The sequence below is a fragment of the Emys orbicularis genome, chromosome 11 (assembly GCF_028017835.1).
Source record: "Emys orbicularis isolate rEmyOrb1 chromosome 11, rEmyOrb1.hap1, whole genome shotgun sequence".
In the NCBI taxonomy this organism is placed as follows: domain Eukaryota; kingdom Metazoa; phylum Chordata; order Testudines; family Emydidae; genus Emys; species Emys orbicularis.
Window position 1 is genome coordinate 3,001,588 of NC_088693.1, and position 27,733 is coordinate 3,029,320.

General features: G+C 62.2%; 1 protein-coding gene across 1 annotated transcript in view; it reads left to right on the plus strand.

Annotated features, from left to right (window-relative positions):
• The first annotated feature begins 297 nt into the window (after positions 1 to 297).
• Positions 298 to 27,733, plus strand: part of TNS1 (tensin 1) — a 120,710-nt gene continuing 93,274 nt past the window's right edge. The window contains exons 1-11 of the mRNA XM_065413663.1: positions 298 to 341; positions 1,972 to 2,143; positions 7,421 to 7,471; positions 9,674 to 9,796; positions 11,970 to 12,034; positions 13,564 to 13,647; positions 17,990 to 18,102; positions 19,224 to 19,284; positions 22,774 to 22,849; positions 23,416 to 23,545; positions 26,656 to 26,721. Coding sequence (XP_065269735.1) covers positions 1,994 to 2,143; positions 7,421 to 7,471; positions 9,674 to 9,796; positions 11,970 to 12,034; positions 13,564 to 13,647; positions 17,990 to 18,102; positions 19,224 to 19,284; positions 22,774 to 22,849; positions 23,416 to 23,545; positions 26,656 to 26,721 — 919 coding nt within the window. The 5' untranslated portion in view covers positions 298 to 341; positions 1,972 to 1,993. The remainder of the gene's footprint in view (positions 342 to 1,971; positions 2,144 to 7,420; positions 7,472 to 9,673; positions 9,797 to 11,969; positions 12,035 to 13,563; positions 13,648 to 17,989; positions 18,103 to 19,223; positions 19,285 to 22,773; positions 22,850 to 23,415; positions 23,546 to 26,655; positions 26,722 to 27,733) is intronic.

Consider the following 27,733-nt stretch of genomic DNA (forward strand, 5'->3'; position numbering starts at 1 on the left):
GGGAATGTGGAGGAGCAGGGGTGAAGTGTACAGAGTACAGGGAAGGGCTGACAGAGGACAGGTTTTCCCGACCTGGGTAAATTTTGGAGACTTTGAAATGGTTTCCCACCCTAAACTGGCCAAAAAGGCAAAACCTCTGAAATTTTCAAGATCTGACTAGGCTGCCTGCTAGTGATTTGCTACGGGGCGGGGGGGGGAAGCAGGTGTTAGCTCTGAGATCTCTGTGGTCGGAGACACCGTTCCCCGATGAACTCCCACGATGGTAACTTTGCTTTTCTCTCTTTTCTTTAGGAATCTACGAAATCCTCCAAAAGTGCCCAGCCCCGACGCAGACCTTCCAGGTACAACCCCTGTGATTGCCCCCCAGCACCATGCCATGGGCAGAGACTTCTCCCCCGGCGAGGAGAGCCGCCCGGGCCTGGCCGCATTCCCTCCCCAGCAGCGTGAGATCAGTGTAGACAGGGCTTGTTACTGTTCGATCAACTCAGTCTTGTGTTTAAAAACAGAATCTGGAACTCGGCCTCCTCTTGGGGCCTCCTGACGATGGCTGGTGCCGTGGTTTGTGACCGTGGCAGGATGGAAGCCCGAAGTCTGAGGTTATAACCAGGTGCCAGCCTAGGGTACCGCTGTTTAAACAAGTGAAGAATTTCTTCCCCTTGTGCTGGTGGTTCATTCGCGGATTGCTCCTCCAACTGACCAGAGCTCTCACATGGTGCTAGGGGGCGCTGTGCTGCCTGGGGGGATATCCCAGTAGGGCGCGCTCTCCCCTCTGAATGATTCCCGTGGAACTGAGCTGCAGGAGGGGGACCAGAATTTCCCCCTTTTCCCAGCAAGGCTAAGACCAGTCCAGGCCGATCACCATCTCGATGTCTCTCCGCTGTGTACTTCAGCCCCTGTCCTGTAGTGCGCGGAGCTCCTTCAGCTTCCAGTGAAGGCAGTGGGAAGGAAGGATGCTGAATGCCTGGCAGGGTGGGGCCCGTATCTGGGGTCCTTGTGAGCTCACCCATACCTCAGGTGCCCCTTTCTTCATCTCCTCTATCTCCACGGGACGCCTGTGGTCTCCAACCCTCACCCCCTGCTTAGAAACGCTGTGCACCCTGGGGGGGCGACCTCTGCATCCTTGCAGGGCAAAGCATCGCTTCCCCAGGCGGGTGCAGGCTGCCTTGGCAGCTGTCTCCCTCAGGCTTATCTAGGACCCCACAGCCTGTTTGCTTGGTCCGTGGCCGGATGCCAGGAGAGAGAGAGGCCCGTTGAGTGCGTTCCAGCCAGGCTTCACTTGGACTTCATTGATTATTCTGTGTAACCGAGATAAGCTCCCGGAGATACGGATCTGGTTGCCAAGAGGCAACAAAGGGAGAATGTAACGAATGGCGCTTGGAGATGGGGATGGGCTGGACAAGGTGGGGCCTGGGTCAGCACAGGAAGGATCTCTTCACCTGTGGGGCCTTGTAGGCTGCTCACCACAAACTACCCACCAGTGTCGGGCTGGGTGGTTGGGAGGGTTAGCTCTGGACGCGGTTTCCAGGAGCTCTGCCACTTTCTGCTATGGTCAGTGGCCATTTGGACCCAGAGCCACCAGCTGCACCGAGAGCATGCGGCTGGGTGCAGAGGCTGGCACGGCAATTGGCCCCGTCTCTGCACCAATGTAGCTGGTGTACAGAGTAGGGGGTGGGTAGCTCCCACACCTAAACTCCATTGCTAGACCTGCCATGGGAGTCCCGACGTGTCCTCGCTCCAGCCACTCGACCTCCCCGTGTCCGTACCTTGCCCAGCCCATCTGTGGATCAGGGATGATGATCATTAGCGCACGGGTCTTAATGACCTACCGCTTACAACGCCCTTTGCAGTCGTCGGGCGAAGGAGGGTGCTGCGGGAACGCCACCTTGTTCGGGTTCCAGATCGCTAGACCTTCGCCCCGCAGGCCCGTAGCGCCTTGCTGGGCCCTGAGCTGGCTGCTTCTTGTTGGCCCAGGAGCGTGAGCGTGGCCCAGACCATGGAGGACAGCTGCGAGCTGGACCTGGTGTACATCACCGAGCGGATCATCGCCGTCTCGTACCCCAGCTCGGCCGAGGAGCAGAACTTCCGCAGCAACCTCAAGGAAGTGGCCCAGATGCTCAAGTCCAAGCATGGAGATAACTACCTGGTAAGAGACATCGCCCCGCTCCCCATTGGCAGGTGGCCGGCTGGAGGGCCTGGGGAGGAGTGTCGGGAAGGGTGTGGAACTGACTGTGGGAGAGGAAGCTGTAGGGGCTGGGATCCTGAATTCCTGGGGTTGCCAAGCCATCCACCTCCCCGCAGCGTGGGGAAGGTCCTGGCACCATGTTCCAGGGTCAGACGGGGACTCGGGAATCTCAGGAGGGTGTGAAATGGATGCCCAGATTCCGAGTTCGATACATTCATGGTCACGAGGGTCCATTAAGAATATAAGAATGGCCATTCTGCATCAGACCAATGGTCCATCTAGCCAGGATCCTGTCTTTGACAGTAGCCAGTGCCAGGTGCTTCAGAGGGAGTGAACCGAACAGGGCAATTAGCAAGTGACCCATCCCCTGTCCTCCAGTCCCAGTGTCTGACAGTCAGAGGCTTAGGGACACCCAGAGCCTGGGGTTGTGTCCCTGACCATCTTGTCTAATAGCCATTGATGGACCTGTCCTCCATGAACTTCCCTCATTCTTTTTTGAACCCAGTTATGTTTTTGGCCTTCACAACATCCCGTGGCAACAAGTTCCACAGGTTGTCTGTGCGTTGTGTGAAGAAATGTTTCCTCTTGTTTGTTTTAAACCTGCTGCCTGTTAATTTCCTCAGGTGACCCCTGGTTCTTGTGTTATGTGAAGGGGTATATAACACTTCCCTAGTCACTTTCTCCACACCAGTCATTATTTTATAGACCTCTATCATATCCCCCCTTAGTTGTTTCTTTTCTAAGATGGACAGTCCTAGTCTTTTTAATCTCCACTCATATGGAAGCTGTTCCATCCCCCCAATCATTTTTGTTGCCCTTCCAAATCCTACCTTTTCCAATTTGAATGTATCTTTTTTGAGATGGGGCAACCAGAACTGCATGCAGCATTCAAGGTGTGGGCGTACCATGGATTTACATAGTGGCATTCTGATATTTTCTGTCTTCTTATCTATCCCTTTCTTAATGATTCCCAACATTCTCTTCGCTTTTTTGACTGCCACTGCACATAGAGTGGATATTTTCAGAGAACTATCCACAATGACTCCCAGATCTCTTTCTTGAGTGGTAACAGCTAATTTAGACCCCATCATTTTGTATGTATAGTTGGGATTATGTTTTCCAACATGCATTACTTTGCATTTATCAATGCTGAATTTCATCTGCCATTTTCTTGCCCGGTCACCTAGTTTCGTGAGATCCATTTGTAACTCTTCACAATCTGCTTTGGACTTAACTATCTTGAGTAATTTTGTAGGGACCCCGGCAGGGTCGTGCATTTAGGCAGCAACAATATATTGACTGTGACAGTCCTGTCCACCTCTGCCTGCTCAACAGAGAGACCCTGGAGCTGGGCACCGGTCCCCACCTCCTCTCTGATGCAGGAGCAGAGATTCCCCTGTAGCTCCGTGCACCTGGCCCTGCTTCGGCCTGGGTCACATCACCGGCTGTGTGACGCCCCGGGCCAGGCAGCCATAACGCTCGCGGCCGCTTTGCTGGGCCGGTGGCTAACGGCCTAGCGGAGACTTCCCGCAGCAATGGCTCTGCGGTGTACAGGCGCTGCTCCCTGCTGTGGGTCAGGCCCAGCCCCGGGGTCCCCATCTGGCGCCCAGGCAGAACGAGGGGGCTGTATCTGCCCTGCAGGCTGGAGGGAAGAGTTGTGTCCGTGAGGTTGCAGTGATATGAGTGCGGACACCTGGGGGAGGTACCGTGCTGGGCTGAAGCAGCTCAGTGCTGCTAGTTCAGGGGGGCAGCGCAGGTCTCTTGAGCGTCCTGGGGCACCAACAGAATCCCCACTGGCTGCCCCTTCTCCGCTGCCTCAGGGCCCAGCTCCCTGCCTTGCCTTCCCGGCCCTGCATTATCCCACCCTGCTCTGAACCGAAGAGCTGCAAGATCTTGCTGCTGTGACTCCATCCTTCCTCCCTTTGACCCTGCCGAATGTCCGGGGCCGGGTCTGCGCGGTGTGGCTGGGGGCGCTGTCGCCGGGGCTGGGTCTGTGTGGGGTGGCCGGGGGGCGCTATCGCTGGGGCTGGGGCCGGGTCTGTGCGGTGTGACCGGGGGCGCTGTCGCTGGGGCTGGGGCAGGGTCTGTGTGGGGTGGCCGGGGGGCGCTGTCGCTGGGGCCGGGTCTGTGTGGGGTGGCCGGGGGGCGCTGTCGCTGGGGATGGGGCCGGGTCTGTGTGGGGTGACCGGGGGGCAGGGCCGGCTCCAGGCACCAGGCACCCAAGCTGGTGCTTGGGGCGGCACCTGGAGGGGGGCGGCGCGGCGCTCGGGCCGCCGGGGAGAGCGGGGCCACAGCCGGGCTCGCCGCCCTCCCCCCGGCGCTCTGGCCGCCCTCCCCCCCGCGCCCTCCCCCGGCTGCCAGGGGGAGAGCGGCGAGCCCCTGCTGGGGCTCGCCGCCCTGCGCTCTGGCCGCCGGGGGGGGGGAGAGCTGAGCCCCAGCCGGGGCTCGCCGCCCTGCCCCCGGCGCTCTGGCCGCGGGGGGGAGAGCCGAGCCCCCGCCGGGGCTCGCCGCCCTCCTCCCAGGGCTCCGGCCGCCCTCCCCTCCGGCGCCCTCCCCCCGGCCGCCGAGCCCCCGCCGGCCGCCGAGCCCCCGCCGGGGCTCGCCGCCCTGCCCCCGGCGCTCTGGCCGCGGGGGGGGGGGAGCCGAGCCCCCGCCGGGGCTCGCTGCCCTCCTCCCAGGGCTCCGGCCGCCCTCCCCTCCGCCGGGGGGAGAGCGGAGCCCCCGCCGGGGCTCGCCGCCCTGCCCCCGCCGGGGCTCGCCGCCCTCCCCCCCCGCGCCCTGCCCCCGGCCGCCGGGGGGAGAGCGGAGCCCCCGCCGGGGCTCGCCGCCCTCCTCCCAAGGCTCCGGCCGCCCTCCCCTCCGGCGCCCTCCCCCCGGCCGCCGGGGGGAGAGCGGAGCCCCCGCCGGGGCTCGCCGCCCCCCCCGACTCCGCCCCCCCCCCCCGCGGGGGGGGGCGGCCGGAGGCTTTTTTGCCTGGGGCGGCAAAAAAGCCAGAGCCGGCCCTGCCGGGGGGCGCTGTCACTGGGGCTGGGGCCGGGTCTGTGTGGGGTGACCGGGGGGCGCTGTCGCTGGGGCTGGGGCCGGGTCTGTGTGGGGTGGCTGGGGGGCGCTGTCGCTGGGGCTGGGGCCGGGTCTGTGTGGGGTGGCCGGGGGGCGCTGTCGCTGGGGCTGGGGCCGGGTCTGTGTGGGGTGGCCGGGGGGCGTTGTCGCTGTCGCTGGGGCCGGGTCTGTGTGGGGTGGCCGGGGGGCGCTGTTGCTGGGGCTGGGGCCGGGTCTGTGCGGTGTGACCGGGGGGCGCTGTCGCTGGGGCTGGGGCCGGGTCTGTGTGGGGTGGCCGGGGGGCGCTGTCGCTGGGGCTGGGGCCGGGTCTGTGTGGGGTGGCCGGGGGGCGCTGTCGCTGTCGCTGGGGCCGGGTCTGTGTGGGGTGGCCGGGGGGCGCTGTCGCTGGGGCTGGGGCCGGGTCTGTGCGGTGTGACCGGGGGGCGCTGTCGCTGGGGCCGGGTCTGTGTGGGGTGGCCGGGGGGCGCTGTCGCTGGGGCTGGGGCCGGGTCTGTGTGGGGTGGCCGGGGGGCGCTGTCGCTGGGGCTGGGGCCGGGTCTGTGTGGGGTGGCCGGGGGGCGCTGTCGCTGGGGCTGGGGCCGGGTCTGTGTGGGGTGGCCGGGGGGGCGCTGTTGCTGGGGCTGGGGCCGGGTCTGTGTGGGGTGGCCGGGGGGCGCTGTCGCTGGGGCCGGGTCTGTGTGGGGTGGCCGGGGGGCGCTGTCGCTGGGGCTGGGGCCGGGTCTGTGTGGGGTGGCCGGGGAGCGCTGTCGCTGGGGCCGGGTCTGTGTGGGGTGGCCGGGGGGCGCTGTCGCTGGGGCTGGGGCCGGGTCTGTGTGGGGTGGCCGGGGGGCGCTGTCGCTGGGGCCGGGTCTGTGTGGGGTGGCCGGGGGGCGCTGTTGCTGGGGCTGGGGCCGGGGCCGGGTCTGTGTGGGGTGGCCGGGGGGCGCTGTCGCTGGGGCCGGGTCTGTGTGGGGTGACCGGGGGGCGCTGTCGCTGGGGCTGGGGCCGGGTCTGTGTGGGGTGGCCGGGGGGCGCTGTCGCTGGGGCCGGGGCCGGGTCTGTGTGGGGTGGCCGGGGGGCGCTGTCGCTGGGGCCGGGGCCGGGTCTGTGTGGGGTGGCCGGGGGGCGCTGTCGCTGGGGCCGGGGCCGGGTCTGTGTGGGGTGGCCGGGGGGCGCTGTCGCTGGGGCCGGGTCTGTGTGGGGTGCCCGGGGGGCGCTGTCGCTGGGGCCGGGTCTGTGTGGGGTGCCCGGGGGGCGCTGTCGCTGGGGCTGGGGCCGGGTCTGTGTGGGGTGGCCGGGGGGCGCTGTCGCTGGGGCCGGGGCCGGGTCTGTGTGGGGTGGCCGGGGGGCGCTGTCGCTGGGGCCGGGGCCGGGTCTGTGTGGGGTGGCCGGGGGGCGCTGTCGCTGGGGCCGGGGCCGGGTCTGTGTGGGGTGGCCGGGGGGCGCTGTCGCTGGGGCCGGGGCCGGGTCTGTGTGGGGTGGCCGGGGGGCGCTGTCGCTGGGGCTGGGGCCGGGTCTGTGTGGGGTGGCCGGGGGGCGCTGTCGCTGGGGCTGGGGCCGGGTCTGTGTGGGGTGGCCGGGGGGCGCTGTCGCTGGGGCCGGGTCTGTGTGGGGTGGCCGGGGGCCGCTGTCGCTGGGGCCGGGTCTGTGTGGGGTGGCCGGGGGGCGCTGTCGCTGGGGCTGGGGCCGGGGCCGGGTCTGTGTGGGGTGGCCGGGGGGCGCTGTCGCTGGGGCTGGGGCCGGGTCTGTGTGGGGTGGCCGGGGGGCGCTGTCGCTGGGGCCGGGTCTGTGTGGGGTGGCCGGGGGGCGCTGTCGCTGGGGCTGGGGCCGGGTCTGTGTGGGGTGGCCGGGGGGCGCTGTCGCTGGGGCTGGGGCCGGGTCTGTGTGGGGTGGCCGGTGGGCGCTGTCGCTGGGGCTGGGGCCGGGTCTGTGCGGGGTGGCCGGGGGGCGCTGTCGCTGGGGCTGGGGCCGGGTCTGTGCGGGGTGGCCGGGGGGCTCTGTCGCTGGGGCCGGGGCCAGGTCTGTGTGGGGTGGCCGGGGGGCGCTGTCGCTGGGGCTGGGGCCGGGTCTGTGTGGGGTGGCCGGGGGGCGCTGTCGCTGGGGCTGGGGCCGGGTCTGTGTGGGGTGGCCGGGGGGCGCTGTCGCTGGGGCTGTCCTTGCTCCACCGTTGCTCTTCTCCTGACTCTCTTCTCTCCCAAGCTTTTCAATCTGTCCGAGCGCAGACACGACATCAGCAAGCTGCACTCCAAGGTAAGGGCGGCCGGCCATGGGGGGTGCTCTGGGCGCCATTGTGGGCTGGGGGAGGGGTGGTCTCTGCCCCAGGAGGAGCTGGAGTCTGGCGGTGGGGGGCGGGGGGCGGGAAGGATCATGGGTGTTTCGCTCTCGCCTCCAGTGGTGCACAGAGCCCAGCGGGGGTTGGGTGTGCCCCCTGGCATGTTGTTTTGCCCCCGGGGGCACAGGTCACGAGGCAGGAGTGTTCCCACCCATAAGCACTGAGTTTGGCAGGTCCCTGCCCAGCGCCCAATGGCCCACGTCACCAGAGCCCCGTCCCGGACAGCCCTGGAGGAGAGGCCAAGGGTCATGGAAATGGAGCACCCCTCTGAGCCCCACAGGGGGTCCCCCAGGGCAGGGGAGGCCCTGGGGCGGTGGGGAGGTGAGGCCTGCCCCTCTTTGGTGCCCAGAGAGCTCTCTTCCCCCTTCCCCAGCCCCAGAACCGAAGCGGGCGCCTGGCTAAATGAAAATCTCTGCAGTGACGAATCCCAGGTCCCTGGTGCCCCCGTGGGTGTGACTGGGGCTACAGAAGTGCCAGGGAATCCCGACGCCGGTCAGACCCGCTGACAAGGAACGGCCTCTCCTGGCAGCCCAGCCGAGCCCGTGCGAGCCGGGCTCCTCTCAGCCTGCGGCGTCACGGGTGCCATTCTCCGTGGTGTCTTGGCTCTGGGGGCCGGCCTCAGAGCCATCGTGCGACTCCCCAGCCGAGCCCGGGGGCTGCCAGCTGCGATGGGCCCGGCCCTGATCCCAGCTAGTCTTTGGAACCTGGCTGGGATCAGAATGGGGCCTGGACTCCAGAGCCCCAGGGTGCGTTGGGGGCTGCTAGTGGGGAAAGGGGAGTCCCGTGAGAGCATCCAGGTCGGGACGGGGCTGCCAGCCCTGTGGATCCCCCACTGGCTGCGTGTTCCTTAGCCCCGTGGATGTGTTTTCTTTGTCTGCTAATCCCATCCTGATCCCGCTGTCTCTGGCAGCCGCACGGGCTGGGCAAGGACTGGGAGCCAGGCACGCGCCGGGATCTCCCAGCCTGATCCCCAGCGCCGTTCCCGGAGAGACAGCTAGCACGCGGCAAGCCCCGGCGGTGTGCCAGGCGCTGGCGGGAGCAGTCGCAGGTCGATAGCGCCGGGGCAGCGGGAACGGATGGGCCTGGGGGTTGTCTCCGGGGAGCAGAGAAACCGGCCCAGGCCAGGAGTCGCCTGGGTCTTCGCAGCTGGGTAGCACCAAGGAGGAGGGGAAAGTCGGGTGGGCCGGGGCTCGGGGGTGGGCTCCAGCCCCTTTCACCTCCTGCCTTAGTGGTCCAGATCCGGAGGCTGCTGTCGGCAGCAGATTGGCTCCCTTTGTGGTCAGTCTGAGCGGGCAGCCAATGCCCTGGACTGTGCTCCCTTACCAACGGGCCTACCCGCTGGGCCGAGCCCCCCAGCCCTGCCCTCGGGAGAGACCCTGCTCCCCGCCTTACGGGAGCTGGCAGGGTGGGGCCCCGGGTTTGTGGGTGGCTCCAGCCCCTGCCCCCTGTGCTTCCAATCAATCAGGGTGGCACACGGCCCCTCCCGTGGTGCCATGCCCGTGCCTTGCGGAGGGGACCTCCGGAGCACTAATGCAAAGCAGGGATGCAGGCCGGGCTGGCACTGGGCACAATTAACCCCTTCCCGCCAGGCACCACACAGCCCCCCCCCCCCCCCAGGTCCTGGTTCAGCACTTCCCATTGCTGGCTTCATGCCCTCCCTCCGTCGCTGTCCCATGTGTGCCCTTCCCCTCAGGCTGGTGGGCGGGTAAAGCCAGCCAGTGCAGCCTGGGTGGGGCTTTGCCATGGGGCTTGATGACACCACACCAGAGCTGCTTTGGCCCCACAGTTTAGCCTAGGGCCCTGGGCAGCTGGCATGGTGCCCTCCCGTTCCTGCTGGGTACCAGGTGTGGGCAAGGTCCCCTTGTGGAGATACCTCAAGGCAAAGACCTGTTCTGCCCCTGGAAGGGTCTCCTGCATCTCCCAACCAGGGGCCACCTGAGTGGGTCCGCACACTCTGGGTCCCGCCCGGGCAGGTTACCCGGCGGGCGGCAGCGCCCGTGAGGCCAGGCTGGCATGAGGAGCCCTGGGCGTCTACGGCAACCGGTAACCAAAAGCCGCAGAGGGGGAGCCTTCATCTCCTCCAGCCTCCTCCTCCTCCCCCCTGTCTCTGCCCATCCCAGGTGCTGGATTTCGGGTGGCCTGACCTGCACACGCCTGCCCTGGAGAAGATCTGCAGCATCTGCAAGGCCATGGACACGTGGCTGAGCGCCGAGCCCCACAACGTGGTTGTGCTCCACAACAAGGTGAGCGAGAGCGCCCCCCGGGGGGCAGGGCCTGTTCGCCAATGGCCTGGCGGGGAGAGAAAAGCAGGGGGATGCTGTCTCGGGGGGCAGGGCACAGGGACACATGGGAGAGCAACTGGGAGGGGGAGCAGGGCCTGGGGGAGACGGGGAGCGCCTGGAACACTTCCCGGAGGGGCTGAACGAGGGACAAGGGGAGAGATGGGGGCAGGGGCAGGTCCGTGGCCCGTTAACATCACAGACTCAAAGGAAAGAGCGCCACGGCCAGCCCTGGGTCCCCCTGGGAAGCCCCCCCCCGGCCTTCAGCCCAGCAGCGACTGAGTCAGGATCCCACGTGTCACCCCTGTCGGCATTCCCAGCTCCAGCTGAATGGAGCCCGGCCCTACACAGGACTGGTGACTAGCCCATCTGTGCTTTACTGGGACTGTGGGGAAGACCCCGAGGAGCAGGTGTTTGTAGCTGCTCCCTTAAGAGCTCGCGGCAGGATCAGATTCGTGCTCAGCATATGTCTGAGTCACTGCCCAGTGTAACGAGCTTGAAACTCCTGGGTTTGCTGGGTCCTTGGGGTCAGACCCTGCCACGGTCACCGCCTGTGTCAGATCCTAGCCCACCCCCTTGTGCAGCCTGGAGTGTGCTGGTTGCCTTTGACCCACTCCAGAGGTGGCTGCAATTCAGTGGTGCTGTACGTCTAGAGCTGGCAAGGTGCTTTGGGAGGAAAGAGGTACAGACGAGATGCTACAGAAAGAGAAATTTATCCCACAACTTTTCACCCTCCGCTGAAATGCAGCCACCTCTGGGGTGGGACGTGGCAGCTGTTTAACAGCACCCAGGGACAGTGGATAGGCCCAACAAGTGAAGAAGGATCATGTGCGGGCCTGGCTTTTCACAGGTCCCTCGAGCAGATTTCACAGGTCCCTCAAATCAGGAGGAAAACAGGCCCTTTTGCCACCAGCCAAAGGAGAATCCATCCCTAGCGGGCGATATAAACGCACAGACGTGGGTTCGTTTCACATTCCAGCCACCCAAGGGGAGTTCACCCAAACCAGCCCCTTCTAGCCCAGAATCTTTGCTCTCCATCTCTGGAGCCTCCAAAGGGTTACATTTTTCCTTGTGTCCAGCCCCCCCCCCCCCCCCCCCCCCCCAGCAAAGACCCTCGCTCTGACCTGCCTTGCAGCCAGGACAGATGTAGCGACCCCGAAGCATCGGCTTGGCCGGCGGGAACAGCATCTCCCCTAGCGCTCAAGGCCCGATCCAATGGGCCTGACCCTGCAGTCCCGCTTGTCCGGGACGGCTGGGGGCCTAGATAAAGCCACCACAGTCACAGGCAGAACATAAGCGACTCATGCTGGAGAGGACGCCCGAGCACCTCCCCTCTAAGAGCAAACGTGCACCACAGGCTGCAGCCTCTGGAGGGCGACATGGTCACCGGCGTCTGACCACACGCATGTTCGTGGGTCCCAGAGACAACCCGTGCCTGCTGATAGTGGGGGAGGGGCGGCACAACCCCGGAGCAGCTCGAGTCACGCCTCCCCGCCCGGCAGTGCCTGCCTCCCGGAAAGCAGCCACCCCGCCCAGCTGTTCCTCCTGCCTCTGACGCAGCTTGTCAGCTCAGCTGCCCCGCAGGGAGGGGGCCCAGCCGCACCATGTGACCGAGCAATCGGGGGCGGGGCCATGCGACCCTGCATGCCCGGCCCCCCACTCGTCACCTCTGGTCTAGTAGATAGGGGAGTGGGGGAACACGCTGGCAGTCAGGCATGACAACATGCTCCGTGTGCGTGATACAGAATTAGGAACACAATAGCTTCCAAATCCAGGCACGACAACCCCACCCCTGTCAAAAGCTTCTGCGGGGTGTTATTCATCACCCGAGATCCCAGCACGGATTCCTCTAGCACCTCCCTTCCCTAGCGCGTCGCTCTGGGCGCTTCAGGCTGGAAATATGGTGACCATTTTGCTGGATGCTGAAATGCAGCCACCTCTGGGGTGGATCGTGGCGGCTCATTACCAGCACACTGGGCCCGCTCTAAAGCCTGTTGAAATCAAGGGGAGTCTTTGCATTCAGTGAGCGTCGAATCAGGCCCTGCGCGAAGGACCCTGCCGCTGGCTGGTGGACTCTGGGATGTCTCTGGATGCCACCCGGGATGCCCAATGCCCTCTTTGTTCTGGTCTCTCGCAGGGAAACCGAGGCCGGATGGGAGTCGTGGTGGCCGCCTACATGCACTACAGCAACATTTCAGCCAGGTGAGAGGAGCCTGGCATGCGGGGGGGGGGGGGGGGGGCACCTGGAGCAGCACCCCAGGTGTCCCCTATGGACCCTCTCCCCAAAGCCTTAGTGCCCCCGTGGAGATAACCAGCCCGGGGACCCGCCTTTCGGAGCCCAGTTCAGGAGGACGCCGCTTCTCTTCAGCATCCTCCCCCTTCCCAGCAGCAGCAATGGTGTCTTTGGCCCAGCCCCCGCTTCTGGGCTGGGGTCTGGGCACTGGTGCCCATCCCCTCTTGCTCCTGGGGGGGACCATTGGCAGCTTCTCGGCTCCTGGCATCTCCCTGGCCCAGCTCAGGGGGGACCGTCCGCCCGAACCAGCCACCTGGGAGGGCAGCGGGCGGGGCAGACGAGGATGGAGAAGAGGGGACCACCTCCTGGGGGGCAGGATAGGTAGGGGGCTGCAAATGGGATGCAGGGCCCTTTGCCTCCAGACTAGCACTTCAAACCCAGCCCGGTGAGAGGAGAACAGGGTCCCACTCCCCCAGCCGTCCCAGCGCCCTGGTTGGCAGCAGGGAAAGGCGGCCAAGGACTGACAGTACCAGGGTGGCCCCTCGCTTGGGGGCAGAATGTGGGGGGTTGGGGGATGCTAGGGGACTGCAGCCTGCAGGGTTCCTGGGGCCGGGCATCATGGGCTGGGCCCAGGCCTAGAGGGGGCTGCAGTGGCCATTCCAGGTCTTTGTCGATCCAACCGGCTCCAGTCTGTGTCTGTAAATCCGGAGGGCGAGTTGGAGCCGCCTCCCCGAGCTGGGGTATCCGATGCGGCCCTGTGGAGACAGCAGCCGGGACCCGGGCAGCGCGTGTTGGGGGCGAGCTCTGGAGCTGGGGCAGGCGAAGGGTGGGGCTGACTGAGATGGGGAGAGGCGCACTGGGCAAACACCCCCCTCCCCACCATGATGCTGCCAGGGCACCTCAGCCCCGACCCACCGCACCCCCTGCTCATCCGGGCCTGGGGTACCCCTCAGTCCCGACCTGCCCTGGGGTCTCTCCCAGCTCTGCCGGGGCCTCTCAGTGTCGACCCGCAGCCCCTGCTAGCCCAGCTCTGGGCTCCCCCCACAGCTCTGCTGGTGCCCCTCAGTGCCAACCTGCAGCCCCTGGTATCCCATCTCTGGGCTCCCCCCACAGCTCTGCCAGGGCCCCTCAATCCCGGCCCGCAGCCCCCTGCTATTCAAGTCCAATCCTTGGTGCCAACACAGCTCTGCCCATGCCCCCCAGCTGGGACCCAAAGCAGCTGCTGCTACCCCTGGGCTCTCCATGTAGCCCTGCCAATGCACGTCACCGCTGACCCCCAAACAAGCCCTGAGGGACCTCTTACTGGCTCAGGGAAAACAGAAGGGCCTCGAAATAGCCCCAATGGGCTCTCCGGCGCCTCCTGTTTATAAACGTGTCGGGGGGAGACGGAGTCCCCTTGCCATGCCCTCCCGCGCACTCGGCCTTACTGCCGCCTGCCTTGCATGCAGCCCGGAGCCCGCCCCCCGCCCGTCTGACCGTGTGCACCTTCCCCCCGCAGCGCGGACCAAGCCCTCGACAGGTTTGCCATGAAGAGGTTCTACGAGGACAAGGTGCTGCCAGTCGGGCAGCCGTCACAGAAGAGGTGAGTCCTGCGGCGCCTCTCTCCCCGGCGGCCAAAGCTGTGAGCACTGGCCCGGGCCCCTCGGCGGCTTGCTGGGGCCTTTGGTGATGGAAATAAAGATGGCGATTGAGCCGGTGTTTGATCGGACATGTGGTGCCCGGACAGGGTGTGTGTGGGGCCATGGAGTCAGGTGGGAGAAGATGCCCCCTGGTGGCAGGACTTGGTGTGCCTGGTGTGTGGTGCATCAAATTGGGAGGGGGAGAGGCCCTCCAGCAGAGGTAGCTGGGTAAACTCTGGCCCCCCTCTGCAGGTTAGAGGGCTGGGAAGCAGGTGCAAAGCAGGGGCAGGCTGCCTGGCCTAGATCCAGAAACTGGGCCCCTTCTGGCTCTGAATCTGCTCCAGATCCCGACCATAGGCATGGGCGTGGACTCAGGGGCTTGATCCCCCCTGCATGGCAGGCTGGGTTTGAGTTCTGGGTTGGCTTTGTCCCTGCTTTAAAGGAAAATATCAAGACCCCAAACGAGAGCGAGGAGCTGAGGCGGTGGGTGTGGGGGGCTGGGAGGAGGGGCTGGCCCTTTGTTTGTACCCTGGCTCCTGCACTCAGCCAGGATCTCAGGGCCCACAGCCGCGGTGCCCAGGGGAAACTCTCCTGACACGGGCTTGGGGACGGGCATCTTGCGGACCAGCCTGGCCTGCCATGCACCCCCCCTGCGTGCCCCTTGCTCTGCCCGAAGCCTGGGCAGATTAATGGTGCTGAGCCGAGTTCGGGATTTGCTCAGCTGAGTCCCCAACCCAGAGGAACCTGGGTGAATGAATGCCCCACCCGCGGGCAAGTCTCCAGCCCCCACAGGGACAGACAGACAGCAGGTGGCTGCAGGGCAATGCGCGAGCAGCCAGCCCAGGACCCCTCCGGGCTGTGGGGAATTGAAGGTGCCTCCCACGGAAGGGGATTTGCCATGCGCTGCAAATCAAGCTTCTTCGCTGAGCTTTGACGCCCACGGCTCTTAGTGGCCTGCACCAGGCCGGGCTCAATGGGCTGCAAACCGGCATCCACTTAGCAGAGTAAACGCAGGAAAATGCTTCCTTTCTCCGAACAGCATTTGTCCTTGTCCAGCTCTGGGTCTAGGGCATGTTTGCGTCTCACGTTGTCTGAGGGCATTATCCATAGAAAGGCACACAGGGGCTGAGTCAGATCCCTGGCGTCGGTGCAGTTCGAGTGACACCCCCCCTCGTGCGGGGCCCGTTTGCATCGGCTCGGGATCGGGCCCCGTCTACCAAGCGGGTGTTGGGCTCTGGTCTGGGGTTTCCTGGGCCGCGCCCTGTCCAGTCGGCCCATGGCATTGTTCCTGCCAACATCCGGCCGGCGCGATCGGGGACTCGGGAATGGCCCTGCAACTTCCACTTCCCAGGCGTGTCGTGAGGGCTTCAATAGAGGAGCTGGCTGCCCATCAGATTACACGGGCCGGTGAAAGCCACGGGGCCAGCGCTGCCACTCGCCCCGAGCACCCAGTTGCTTCTCCCTTGAACCAAGTAGGGACCGGGCACTGCCCGATTGTCTCGGACAGGGCCTGGTGCCAGCGGCTTCAGAGGATGGTGCAAGGCACCCCCAGTGGACAATTATGGGACAACCCATGAGGGAATTGCCCTCCTAACTGCCCCCTTTGATGCACCCTGGACCATGCTGGCTCAGAAGCCTGGGCCAAGTGGCACTGCCCCCTCCTGTCCTGAAAGGGACCTGGCTGTGGGTGCGATTTCCTGCCAGGGCTGGAATTGAGCCCTGCCTCCGGCTGGTCGATGGCAGGAGGTGAGAGCAGTGTCACTGCAGGCGGGGTCAAGGGCTTGCTCACACACAGGGAGCCAGGAGGCTGGGCCCAGGGCACCTGGCTGGTATCGAAGTGACAACAGCCCTCCGGGTAGGATGCCGCTTCTTGGCATATGTGGTGCAGGTCAGATGAATGGGGCAGTGCTCCAGCCAGGCCTCCCTGTTCGGGGGAAGGGGCCTGCAGAACTCGCCGATATCAAACATGCATTCCCCTCTGCTCCACTAGGTGGCACTAGAGGCCCTGGTGCTGCAGGGAGATCCGTAGAACCAGAGGGAGATTTCGAGCCCGTCTCCTCGCCCAGCGCTGCCTCTGCCTCCAGCTTTGCTCCCCTGGGCTTTCCCTCGCTCTCATGCCCTCGCACCCTGACCTAGAAACCAGAGCAGCCCATGGGCAGGGGTGAACGTGGATCGGAATCCAGATTGGTCTGGCTGGTGGGAGAAATCCAACCCCAGCTCAACACCTTGGATCCGCGCAGGGCAAACGCCAGTGCCTGGGCGCCCAGACCGGCCAGCTGCTCACGGGGGCTGAGGGTTTGGGTGGAGGGCCCACGTCCTCAGAGGGATAAGGTGAAAGCAACAGGAGTTTGGTGCTTACATATCTTTGAGGATCTGGGCTGAGATGGTCGGTGGAGGAAGTTACGTTGCAGTTTGAAAGCTTGTGGGTTTCACGGTTTTCTCGTTCTCTCGATTTCTGCATGCCCGTCCTGGCACTCTTAGCTGAGCTGTTCTTCCCCAGTCTGGGTTACTGTGTCATGTCATGAGTGGCCCTGCTCCCGGAACCACTGTGAGAACAGGACCTCGTTAGGTTTATCACATCGCTTGGGACTCTGAGCCAAACCCACATGCGTATCTAGTGTGAGCTGTGTGTGAGGGAAGGAGTTCTGCTCAGCGAGCTTATCTGGGCACAATAACATACCCCAGCAAGTCTGCACCGTCTCCCCGGTTAGCTGGTCTGTGCGTAGCAGGTGACGCTGACGTGGCAAGTCAAGTTTGGATCCTATTGGAGGCCTGGAGGAGATGACTCGTTCAGTGGAGTAAGGCCCAGCTTTGAACTGCTAACAGTCTAGAAGGAGTTGTTCTCCTTTGGCCGGTCAGACATTTCAGGTCAGGCTGTTCCACTTTGGAGAATTCAGTGGGGACACGTGGTCCCACCAGCCAACAGCCTCATGTTTTGTCAGTGTTGGGTAGGTCGCAAGGGCCAGCTGGACTGGGGGTGACCAGAACTGCACACAGCATTCAAGGTGGGGATGTAACATGGATTTAGATAGTGGCATTATGATATCTTCTATCTTATTATCAGAGGGGTAGCTGTGTTAGTCTGTATCCACAAAAACAACCAGGTGTCCAATGGCACCTTAAAGACTAATAGATTTATTTGAGCATAAGCTTTCGTGGGTAAAAACCCTCACTTCTTCAGATGCATGGAGTGAAAATTACAGTCCATATTCGTAAATGATCTGAAAAAGGGGTAAACGGTGAAGTGGCAAAGTTTGTAGACGATACAAAACTACTTAAGATAGTTAAGTCCAAAGCTGACTGTGAAGAGTTACAAAGGGATCTCACAAAACTGCGTGAGTGGGCAAGAAAATGGCAGATGAAATTCAGGGATGATAAATGTAAAGTAACGAACATTGGAAAACATAATCAGTGATGGGGTCTAAATTGGCTGTAACTACTCAAGAAAGATCTTGGAGCCATTGTGGATGATTCTCTGAAAACATCCACTCAATCTGCAGCGACAGTCAAAAAAGTGAACAGAATGTCAGGAGCCATGAGGAATGGGATTGATAATAAGATAGATGCAGGCATATAGTCAAGTTCCAGGTCGGGGCCGATACCACGGATCAAAGTCCAAGTCAGGTTACACGGTCCGGGTTAGGAGGCGACGTCCAAATCAAGGTGAGGTCGAGAGGAGTTCAAGAACGGAGCAGGAATGGCGGTGGCAGCTACAGGAGAGGTGCGCTGTTGTCTGGACGCTTCCTGGAATGCTCCTTGGGTTTATTTATATAGGGCAGGGAGCCAATCAGCAGCCATGAGGCTGCTGCCTGTCAGAGCCCTTGAGGCGGGACTTCCTGTTGTCTGTGTCCTCAGTGGGTTGTGGGTAGTGTAACATGAGCTGGTTATGGAGATGTCCGCTGCTTGGCAGCTTTGAAGGCCCAGGTTTGAAACCCCTTGGGCCTTCTAGCCAGTCCTGAAACCCTCCTCCCTGGCTGTGAAATTTCTGGCCACCCTGTTTCTGCTCAGCCAGCGCCTTTGAGTCTCAACCTGGATCCCATGGTGTCAGCTGCGAGGGTGTCTCCTTTGGAGCAAAGGATTCTGGGGCACATTTGGAATGGCTTCCGATGCAGGCAGCTGAGCCGAAGGGTGAGTTTACAGACGGGTAGGGCTACTGAGCGGGGTACCCGGGTGGAAGGAAAGGAGCAGAGGGAATAGGGGGCAGGTGCCCAGCCCCCTTCTGCAGTGAGGAGACCAAAGCAGCTTGAACGGGCCGTGCTAACAGACACCACTAACCTCCTGACCCCACGCTGGTTTCTGCCCCAGGTATGTCCATTACTTCAGCGGCCTGCTGTCCGGCACGATCAAAATGAACAACAAGCCCTTGTTCCTGCACCATGTCATCATGCACGGGATCCCCAACTTCGAGTCCAAAGGCGGTAAGTGTCCCCCCCGGCTCCGGCACGGGAGGGCTTGTTTGCTGCCCCCCAACGCGACTCTACTTTCCAGGGGCACAGAAGCTGCATGAGGGGTAGGGGGCCCGGGGGTGGGTAAACCCCCCAGCGTTTCAGAAAGGTTGGGGACGTGCAAGTGAGACGAGATGCTGCGTGGGAGCCAGGGGCTGCCGTGGGCAGCTTCCTGCCGGCCGGGTTTGCAGCCGCAGCCCCAATGCTGTGCCTTTAACAATGGCTCTTGGCTGGGGGAGCTGCTTTGGTGGGGTGTTTATTCCCTACAAGGAAGATGTGCCCCCTGGCCAGGCCAGAAGCTGGAGCCGGGCCGTGGTACGAGCTGCCCAGGGAGCCCAGGCCTCTGTGGGGACCCCCGGACTCTCCACCTGCCCTGGTGGGGTCTGGGGTGCCTGAGAGCATCCTGCCCCATGCCCTGGCCCCCTGGGGCACGCCGCCCAGAGCAGGTGGAGGGAAGGGCGATCACCCAGTCACTAGCCACCGTGCAGCTCCGCTGGGGATGGCAGTGGTGGGAGCCCTAGTGTAGACAGAGCATCTGTGCCAACGGCTCGTAGATCTGCTGCGTGGCCGTTTCTGGTGGATTCCAGAATGGAGCCACGGTTGGGCTTATTGTGGGAACTCAGCGGCGGCCCTAACTCCGGGGGTTTGCTGGCACCCCGACACACCGCCGCCAAGCAGGGGGGTTCCCATCCTCTGGGTCACCAGCCCGGAAGCTGCATGGGCTCCCCTCTGTTGTCATCAGCAGGGGCTGGAGCACCCCTGGCTGGTGCACCGAGTTCTCTTCACTGCTAGTTGTCAGGGGCTCTGGACCCCAAGGGCTGGCTGTTGGCCGGGCAGCGTGCCGCGTCTCACGTAGGTCTGCCAGGAGGAAGGGTGGACAATGTATAGGGGCCTCTCTGCTCCCACTGCCATGTGTCTGGGACGTCTGTTGTCCAGGCCTGGGGAGGGTGCTGCGAGAAGCAGGCAGGCTAGGGAAAGGTCCCCAGCCCTCTGGCCCCCTCCACCATGGCTGGGCTCTTTGTTTTCCTTCCCAATGACTAAGCCCCTTGGCTAATGAATGCTCCTTCTCTCCATTTCTGATCGGTGTCTTCTAGGTTGCCGGCCCTTCCTGAAGATCTACCAGGCCATGCAGCCGGTGTACACGTCCGGGATCTAGTAAATATCACCTCTCTCTCGGGTTCCTCTCTCTCCCTCCAGGCCCTTCCTTCCGGTTCCTGTGACTGTCTCCTGTCCGAGAGCTGGTCCCGGGTGACCCAATGGGCCTTCTGCATCTCGGACTCCGACGAGCTCGGGTGTTGGTGTGAAACACGGCGGGGTCCTGTCCGGGAAGGGGAGAGTTCGGAGTAGAAACAAGCTGCACTTTGCGCTTCTGGTTCATGTTGGCCACACAGAGTGTGGTTCCCTCTGGCACGTTGTTCCCAGCCTGTTCCGAGCACTCGGCTGAGATCTCGGGCAGTCCAGGAAGTGACCGTCCCTTCCCATCCGTCTGGCCTCACTCGAACTTGCTATGGAGTTTGCAGTGCTCCAGGTCGGGCCAGGCAGGGGGCTGAGACCTCGGTCGGAGCTATGGGGCAGGGGGAGATGGGCTGAGAGCTCTGAGACCGGAGCCCCTACCCCATCCGCCCCTTCCCCTGCGGCCCCGCCCCTGTTCTGCCCTCACTCCACCTCTTCCGCCCTGAGACCTCGCCCCCCCCCCGCTCTGTGCCCCCCACGGTGGCCCCGAGACCGGAAAAGCTCTGTGTCACCGTGGTGGCCCCGGGGCCGTGGTGGGGGGAGATTTTTCCGGGGGTCCCAAATCCGCCATTGTCCTCCCCACCCCGCAGCGACATGAGGTTAGGGGAGGCTTAGCCTCCCCCTGCCTCCACTGTGCACCACCCAGGAGGCCGGGCCAGGAGAAATCTTCCCTGGGAAGCTCCAGACCTGCTCCTGACACATACCATGTAGACTCGCCCCCGACACGCAGCTGACCTGCTCCGAAGGATCCCGGCGGCACTGGCGGATCAGCGCATCTGATCTAAAAACTGCCCTCCCCTTCCGGTGTGCTTGGAGCCCCTGCCCCAGGGCGTGCGAGCGAGGCCCAGTCGATTGGGAGACAGACGATGCGCTCAGGGGGAAGTTCCCTCCTGTGCGGCCAGGCAGCGCAAGGCCCTGAGGGCTCCGTGGGGGACTTCGATGGTGCCCTGGCTGCCCGCTGGCGGATCCTACCCTAAGGGAGAGAGGGGAAGCCCAGAGCAGTGGTCGCACAGGCAGCTGCGGTGCTGGGACACGGGGCAGTGGTTGGGAAGCAGGGATGTAACATCGTTCGTGCTCGTTGGGGATCTCAAAGCACTTTGTGCGTCTCCCAACCCCTTGGGCTGAGGAATGGGGCTGGGAGTGTTGCGAACGGCCTCCCTCATGGCATCTCCCTCCCCGTATTTTGGGGCTTCCGCCTCCCAGGAAAGCGGATCTGGGCAGGAGTGGGGAGGTGGGGAGCGCAAGCATAGAACAGCAACCACCTGCTACCTCCAGCCACTCAACGCCACATCGAGGCTGGGGCAAAGGTGGAGTCAGCTCCCAGCCCGGCTCCCCCAGCCCCACCTTCCGACCCTGCCCCCATTGAGCTGTCTCGCCCGGCGCCTGCCTGGCCCCAGTGCTGATGTGTGCAGCGGGGAGTGGACAGTTTGGCTTCCATGTGCTAATTTGAAGCTAGGCGGTGGGGTGGCGTGTATGTGCCCTGGTGGACACCCTGGGTATGTCTACACTGCGCTCCAAGCCTGGGCTCTCACTCAGGTTTGAACCCAAGCCCCTCTTCCATCCACACGCGTATCAGGCTGACTCAGGTCAGCAAGCACTGAGGACCTGGGTCTTAGGACCCTGCTAGGGGGTTGGGTCAGAGCATAAGTCCTGCTGCGACTTGGGTCCAGTTGCTGCCATTTTGCAGTGTGGACACAGCTCCAGCTGCAGACCCAAGCCTGCGGAGTGCAGTGCGGCCGCGTTAGCACGGCAGTGAGAGCTGGGGCCAGCAGTTGTAAATCCAGGTTTATAAGGCAGTGTGGACACTTCAGGGCAGGCATTGGAACCACCGAGTCCACAGTCCCGGGTCCCCCCGACGCCAGTTTGCAAAGCAGTGTAGACACAGCCTCTGTGAACACCGTCGCAGACAAGGGTGCGTGGAAAAACGCTTGTCTCCTTTCTTCCCTTGTCCCCTTGGCCTGTCCGACTGCACCCCCCGCTCCCTAATATGTGACCTGCCCATACAGGACATGCCCGTTTCCAACCAGGCCTGATGCCACCTCTTCAATGACATTTACCACAGGCCCAGTGGTACCTTTCAGCTTTTAATAGCCTGACTATGGGAAGCTGTTAATAAACCCCACGTTTATCTCACCCGTGAAAGCTGAGCTCCCAAGGCCACTTGGATTAACTCCCATGGACCATCACATCCACTGGGCGGGCTGGTGCGGGGCAAGTGAGGAGATTGCTGAACAAAGGGGGTGGAAGTGATGGGCCCAGAGCCCCATAGATAATTAGGGGCAGAGCTGTGGGGTGCTATGTACCCTGGGTCGTATCCTGCTCTAACCACTAGACTAAAGAGTCGTCTGGTGTCCCAGTAGGGCACTGCTCCTGTATAAATGCTGATCGTTGGGTCAGGGCCCACTGGGAGAGACGGGAATGTACTTTTGCTGCTTCTCTTTGGTTTTCCTGGGACGCTGTCAAATAGTTTAGACCCCAGCAGCGACCAACTGTATATTATAATCAGCTGTAAAATGTGCTCCGGACTCTAACGATCGACTTTAAAAAAGGCTGCAAAAGGGCAAATCCAGTAGCCAGTGTTTTTTGTAGGACCTATACAAAAACGACCGCTGTCCCTGGCATGATCCTTGTGAGCTCCCCCTGCTGGCTGGGCTGACACGGTCAGCAATGCTGGCGCGCCGATGGGCTGATTTCAAGCCCCGTTCCCAGCTCAGTGATGCAAGAATTCCCCTGGGAATATGGGAGCTGAGTGACTAGCCCAGAGAAATTCCCGCTGGCCTGGGCCGGCTGTGCTAGGAGCTGCTGCTCAGGATCCAGGTGAAGAAGGCCCCGCCTCACTGCCCCCCCATTCAAGCTCCGAGTCCTCACCCCAGGCCCCCAACCAGCATTGGGGTTGCCATGGCTTTTTCTCCACCATCCCCGTTCATTTGGGTAATTTCTCTGCCCCTCCTGGGTCCGTCTCTGGGTTAAAAGCCCAGCAGCTGGGCTGCACCTGACGGGGGTGTAGCTGGGAGCACACTGGATGGTGCCGCAGGGGGCCTGGGGTCTGTTCCTGTCTCATTTCTCCGCCTGCCTATTTCGCCCGTGAGCTCTTCGGGGCAGGGACTGGCCCTGGCTGTGTATCTGTACAGCACCCGATCCCGGGTGGCGCCTCCAGGCGCCGCGGAAATGTATACAAAGACCGTGGTAATTTTCCTGGCCTGGGGGGCAGCTGGAAACAGCAGAAACTACGTGATGGAGCCTTTTCTCATGGCGTTTCCAGCCAGGCCTCGGGCGAGCTGGGGAAAGCACCCGCCTCGCTAGGGTTTCTCTCCACGCCCACCCCCGGAGCTGCTGGAGATTGCCTTCCCCTTGGCTGATGGAGCCCTTGGGCTCGTGCACCCAGACTGAGTGATTTCCCTTTCTCCGTAGCAATGTGCAAGGAGACAGCCAGACCAGCATCTGCATCACCATCGAGCCCGGACTGCTCCTGAAGGGAGATATCCTGGTAAGAGGCCGACGTGGCCTTTCGAGCTTCAATAGCAGCCTGCCCTGAACCTCCCATCCAGTGGGGGAGGTGGGCCCACTGGGGATAGCCTGGGAGAGGCAGGAGGGGGCTGCCAGGGGAGAAGAAACAGCCCGTGGGGGAAGGTGGAGGATAGTCCGTATGGGTAGGGAGACCCCAGCTCGAGCTCTGTGCGAGGCTGAGCCCTAGGGGGAGCGGCCAGAGCCCACCCCGCCGTTCTGCAGGTGATGGGGAAGGGTTCCCAGCTTTGCATCTTGGTGCCACAGGGTGAACTGATGCCTTGCAATGGCCACATGCTCACATGGCATCAAAGCCATCTCCATGCTGCCTGGCCCCGGAAGTCACTGCAGGAGCCATCCGGTCTGCCCTGTTGCAGACCAGCCAGTTACCCGAATATCAGGGTGCGCGACAGCTGGGAAGAGAGGAGAGAAACTGCTCCCGCTAGGCCAGCTAGATAAGGAGAGGCGGCGAGACTGAGAGCCGGCATTGCCCAGGGCTCGCTGGTCGGGTTGTGGAGAGGCTGACACCTCTTCCCTTCTCCCGGGCAGCTGAAATGCTACCACAAGAAGTTCCGGAGCCCGACCCGAGACGTCATTTTCCGGGTGCAGTTCCACACCTGCGCCATCCATGACCTCGGCATTGTCTTTGGGAAGGAGGACCTGGACGAAGCCTTTAAAGGTGATTGCGTCGTTCTTGCCAGGCGGGGAGAGGGATGTGGGACCCAGCCTGGACGGGGGAATCTTGTGCCGCTCGCGGTTTGGGGGGGTTCATTGATGAGTTACTTTGCCGGCTTGGTTTTCACAGGTCTGAACCCCTATTGCGGTTCTGATACAGCTCCCATCACCAGGGTGTCTGGGAACATAGATATATCAGCCCCAGACTGCGGGACTTTGGTAATTTTCAGAGGACTTGGAATATCAGGATCCCAGTGTGCTTCCCAAACTGTCTCTGCTTCTCTCTCTCTAGCATATCTAGCTGTGACCCGGGTTCAATCCACCTGGGGTGACCCCTTTCTCCACATTAAAAGTGCAATGGGATCAGTAATGACCTCTTTGGTTTTGCCTCTTATCTAAGATGGTCGCACAGCACTTCCCAACACCATGGTAGCGCATTGATCCAGTGCCAGCCCAGTGGAAAGGGCATCACCAGTGCCACATACTCCGAATCTGGGTTGTCTTTGGCCTCTCCAGTCCCACCCCACTTCACTTGTGAGATCTGATTAGCTCATTCGTGGTCTGCCTGCCTACCTAGGCTCTTATGTGGCGTCTGAGCACCGGAGGTTGGGAATGTCCCACCGATCGGCGTACCCTGGAGCAATGCGCATGGAGGTTCACACCTGCTCCCATCTAGGGCAGGTGTAAGGAATCTCTGCCAAGCTCAGCTCGTTGGGAAGTTGCTCTCGACATCTCGTCCAGCTACCCGTGGGTACCAGCCTGAGACGGGAGCTTTGTGCTTGATGCAAACCTGCCCGCTAGGCCCTACTAGGCGTTTTCATACCTGCATCCTACCCTCCACGTCCGTGTGTCCACACGGAGCTGAACATTGTCAAGAAACACACAATACCTGGAGAGCAGATGGTGATTTTCTTGCCACCAGCAGCACTGTATATCCTAAGTGGTCCCCATTGATAATTCATTGGGTCCGTCGGTCTGTTCATCCATCCATAGGCTGCTCTTGGGTGAAGGTCCCTTCAGCTCTGCCCCTGGTCATTCCTCTGTATCATCTCCTCTCGGTCCTGCCGGGGTTCCTGCCACCAGTCCAGCTACAGCTGGTTGGTCTACAGCCAAGAAAAATCAAAATTTCCTGACAACAAAACTTGCAGTTTTCTACAGCCACCCATCCATTCTGAGCCACCCGTCCACCGTTATCAGCCCCTTTTAGCCCTATTGGAGGCCTCGTGCACAAATCTGGTTGGAAATCTTTTATCGAAACACACTTTTTGATTAAAAATAGCTTTTTGGTAAAAGGGAAATTTTAGAGAAAAAATTCCATTTTTGATGAAAATGCAAAAAAAAAAAAAAAATTCAACGAGAAATTGCAACAAAATGGATTCCCCCCCCTCCTTTGTTGAAATTTTACGGAAGAAAAAGAATGATTTCCTGACCGGCTCTCTGCCTGAAACGCTGCTGCTTCCCTCCGTCCTCATCTCCAGGTTCCTGCCCTACCGCAGGGCGAAGGCCTCTTCTGCACTGCTCCTGTCCAGCCAGCCCTATGTCTTCTCTCCTCCTCTGCAGATCACTGACCTGCTGGTGTTGCTCTGTCTCTCCGCCCACATCACTGCGGGGGAAAGACCTGGGATTTCTCCCTCCCTATCGGCTGCTTTCATCCCCAGTGCAGGCTGAAGGTCTCCTCCTCGCTCCTCAGGCTGGGTGGGTTTGCCTGCAATCTGCATGTGTGGCCAGGGATGTGACCCTGCTCGCCAAGTTGTCTTCCCCAAGCTGCACCGTGGGTTTGAACTCGCTGGCGGTGGTGGCCCCCCGGCATCTCTCATGGGTCATGCCTGTGCCACTCGAGCCAGTGTTCACTTGCCGGCTGGTCCTGTAGCACGTGTTGTTACTCTGTCTTCTGGTACAAAGGTGTCCCCTAGCTCCAGCAGCCTGCCCTGGGACACAGTTCTGCTTCATTCAGCGAGTAATTTACAACCGTGCCCCAGAGATGTGGGGATGTGAAACGGGACACTGCGGGAATACCCAAGGTGACGCATTGCATGCGGGGGCTATGCCAGCAATCGTTGACCTAAGCCCTGGAACAATATTAGTCACTCCCGCACGGACGCCATGACATTTTTACAGCCTGCAAGAGTGTCAGACTCTAGACCAAGCAAAAGTACTTTTGATGGAGTGACACGCAGAGGATGTATTTCTTACTGTAATTACCCTTTGGCCCTGGAGCAGGCTCAGGTTCCCCTGCGTAGAGCCCCCACCTTCGCCTGTTTTAAGTCTCAAGAGTTGATTGAATTGGAGAGCGAAGGAAGGAAGCCACGTACTGCAGCTGGTGGCCAAGGATCACTTGTTATTTCCATCGGAGGCGTGTCTCGGGCCTCCCCCAGCGGGAAGGACGCCCCGTTACAGCAGCGACTGACAGATGGGTGGAGAAGGTTGCTCAGATGTTCTGGTGTTGAGCACGGTGTGAAAGGCAGATAGGGCAACCCCCATGTTGAGTGGCAGTGGACACCTTTCTTGGCGGTTTGTTGATGGCGTATGAGGTCCTCCATCTCTATGGAGTCAATGACTGGAGGGGGCTGCCATCCCCTGTGAAATGGTGTCATGGGCCTCAGTCCATTTCCTAGTTGAGATTCAGCCGTGTCACTAAACCGGCACTGATTGGCCCTGTGTGGTTGACCCCAGCAGGGAGGCTAAGAGCTGAATGGCCATGGAGGCAGAATGCATACTGGCGATTGTGGTTCAGCGGCGGTTGAATGCTTTATAGGCTCAAGACCCTGGGCGGCAGGGGATGGATCACTTGGTGATTGCCTGTTCGGTTCATTCCCTCTGGGGCACCTGGAATTGGTCACTGTTGGAAGACAGGATACTGAGCTAGATGGACCTTTGGTCTGACCCAGTCTGGCCGTTCTCCTGTTCTGATGTTTTTATGTTTGACGAACGGGGGGCTGTGTCTCCATAGTTGGGAGTCTGACATTTTACCCAGGCTAAGCTCTCAGGGTGGAAACAGCAAAGGGTTGCCCATGGCCCTGCCCGTTGGTGAGCGACTTCTGGACCCCCCCTGCTTTAGTGTGGTGCGGGAGATTGGACACACGCTGAGTTTCCTGTGTTCTGTTTCCATCCTAGACGACCGGTTTCCGGAGTACGGGAAGGTGGAGTTTGTGTTCTCGTACGGCCCCGAGAAGATCCAAGGTACGGCCGGCGGCCTCTCTGCATGGGGGCACTGCAGCCCAAAGCTACTAATCCCTGAGCCCCTTGCTCCCCCTACCCACTCCTTCTTGTGCCTGCCACCTCTGCTCCCGTCTGCTTCAGCCCCCGCCCTTCCCCTTCCCCCTGCCCCTGTGCCAGCACCCCACTGGCACTGGGCAGCTCCTTGCTGTGGGTGAGCGTGGGCGGAGGGGCCCTGCTGCCAGGCACGGAGCATGCCCCATGTGCGGTGCCAGTCTCGTACTGCACAGTAATACGGTCTCGCTTGGAATGAGGCGTCCTCGTGGTGACCTGTCCGGGCAGGGGAGCAGCCCCCATCCCCTCCTCCACCTTCACGGAGGCCGGAGCCCTATCTGGGCAGGACACACAGGGAGCTGCTGGTCCCGAGGCGTGGAGCGTACGGCCAGGCCAGCGCAGCAGCCGGGCTGACCTCACCAGTGTGATGCCAGGCCAGGCCCCGCTCCCCACTGAGACCAAAACTCCCGGCAGGCGCGCAGGGGGCGTGGGGGTGTCACTCGGGAACTGGGACTCTCAGAATCCCAGCTATCCGGCCAGTCTACTCACACATAGCGCCACCTCGTGGCCAGGGGCAGCGCAGCAGCTCCTCGCTGGGCTAGGGCCCCCGGGGGCGGTCGCTGCCGTGCTGTGGTAGTTTCTCTGTCAGGTGACTCGCCCCTCCCGCCCCATTCCGGGGTCCCAATTAAAAGTCCAAAATGTCCTGAACAGAAGCAAAAACCTTCCGGCCTCTCCGGGGCTGTTGTTCAGCCAGTTCAGTCTGCTGCCCCCTCGCGGGGCTCCATACCCTTGGGATGGGCTTGTAGGCCCCCTCCTTGGGGCCGGTAGGGGAACTGGGTCCCAGCCTCGGCCCTGTACTGCACACCTGGGCTGGACCCTTTCCCCCTATTGCAGTTTTCCCTGGGAAACTTCCTACCCTGCCTCTTTAGGGCCCCTCTGGGTTTCCCAGTCTCTTCCCTGGCTAGTCAGGGTCTCTCCCAGG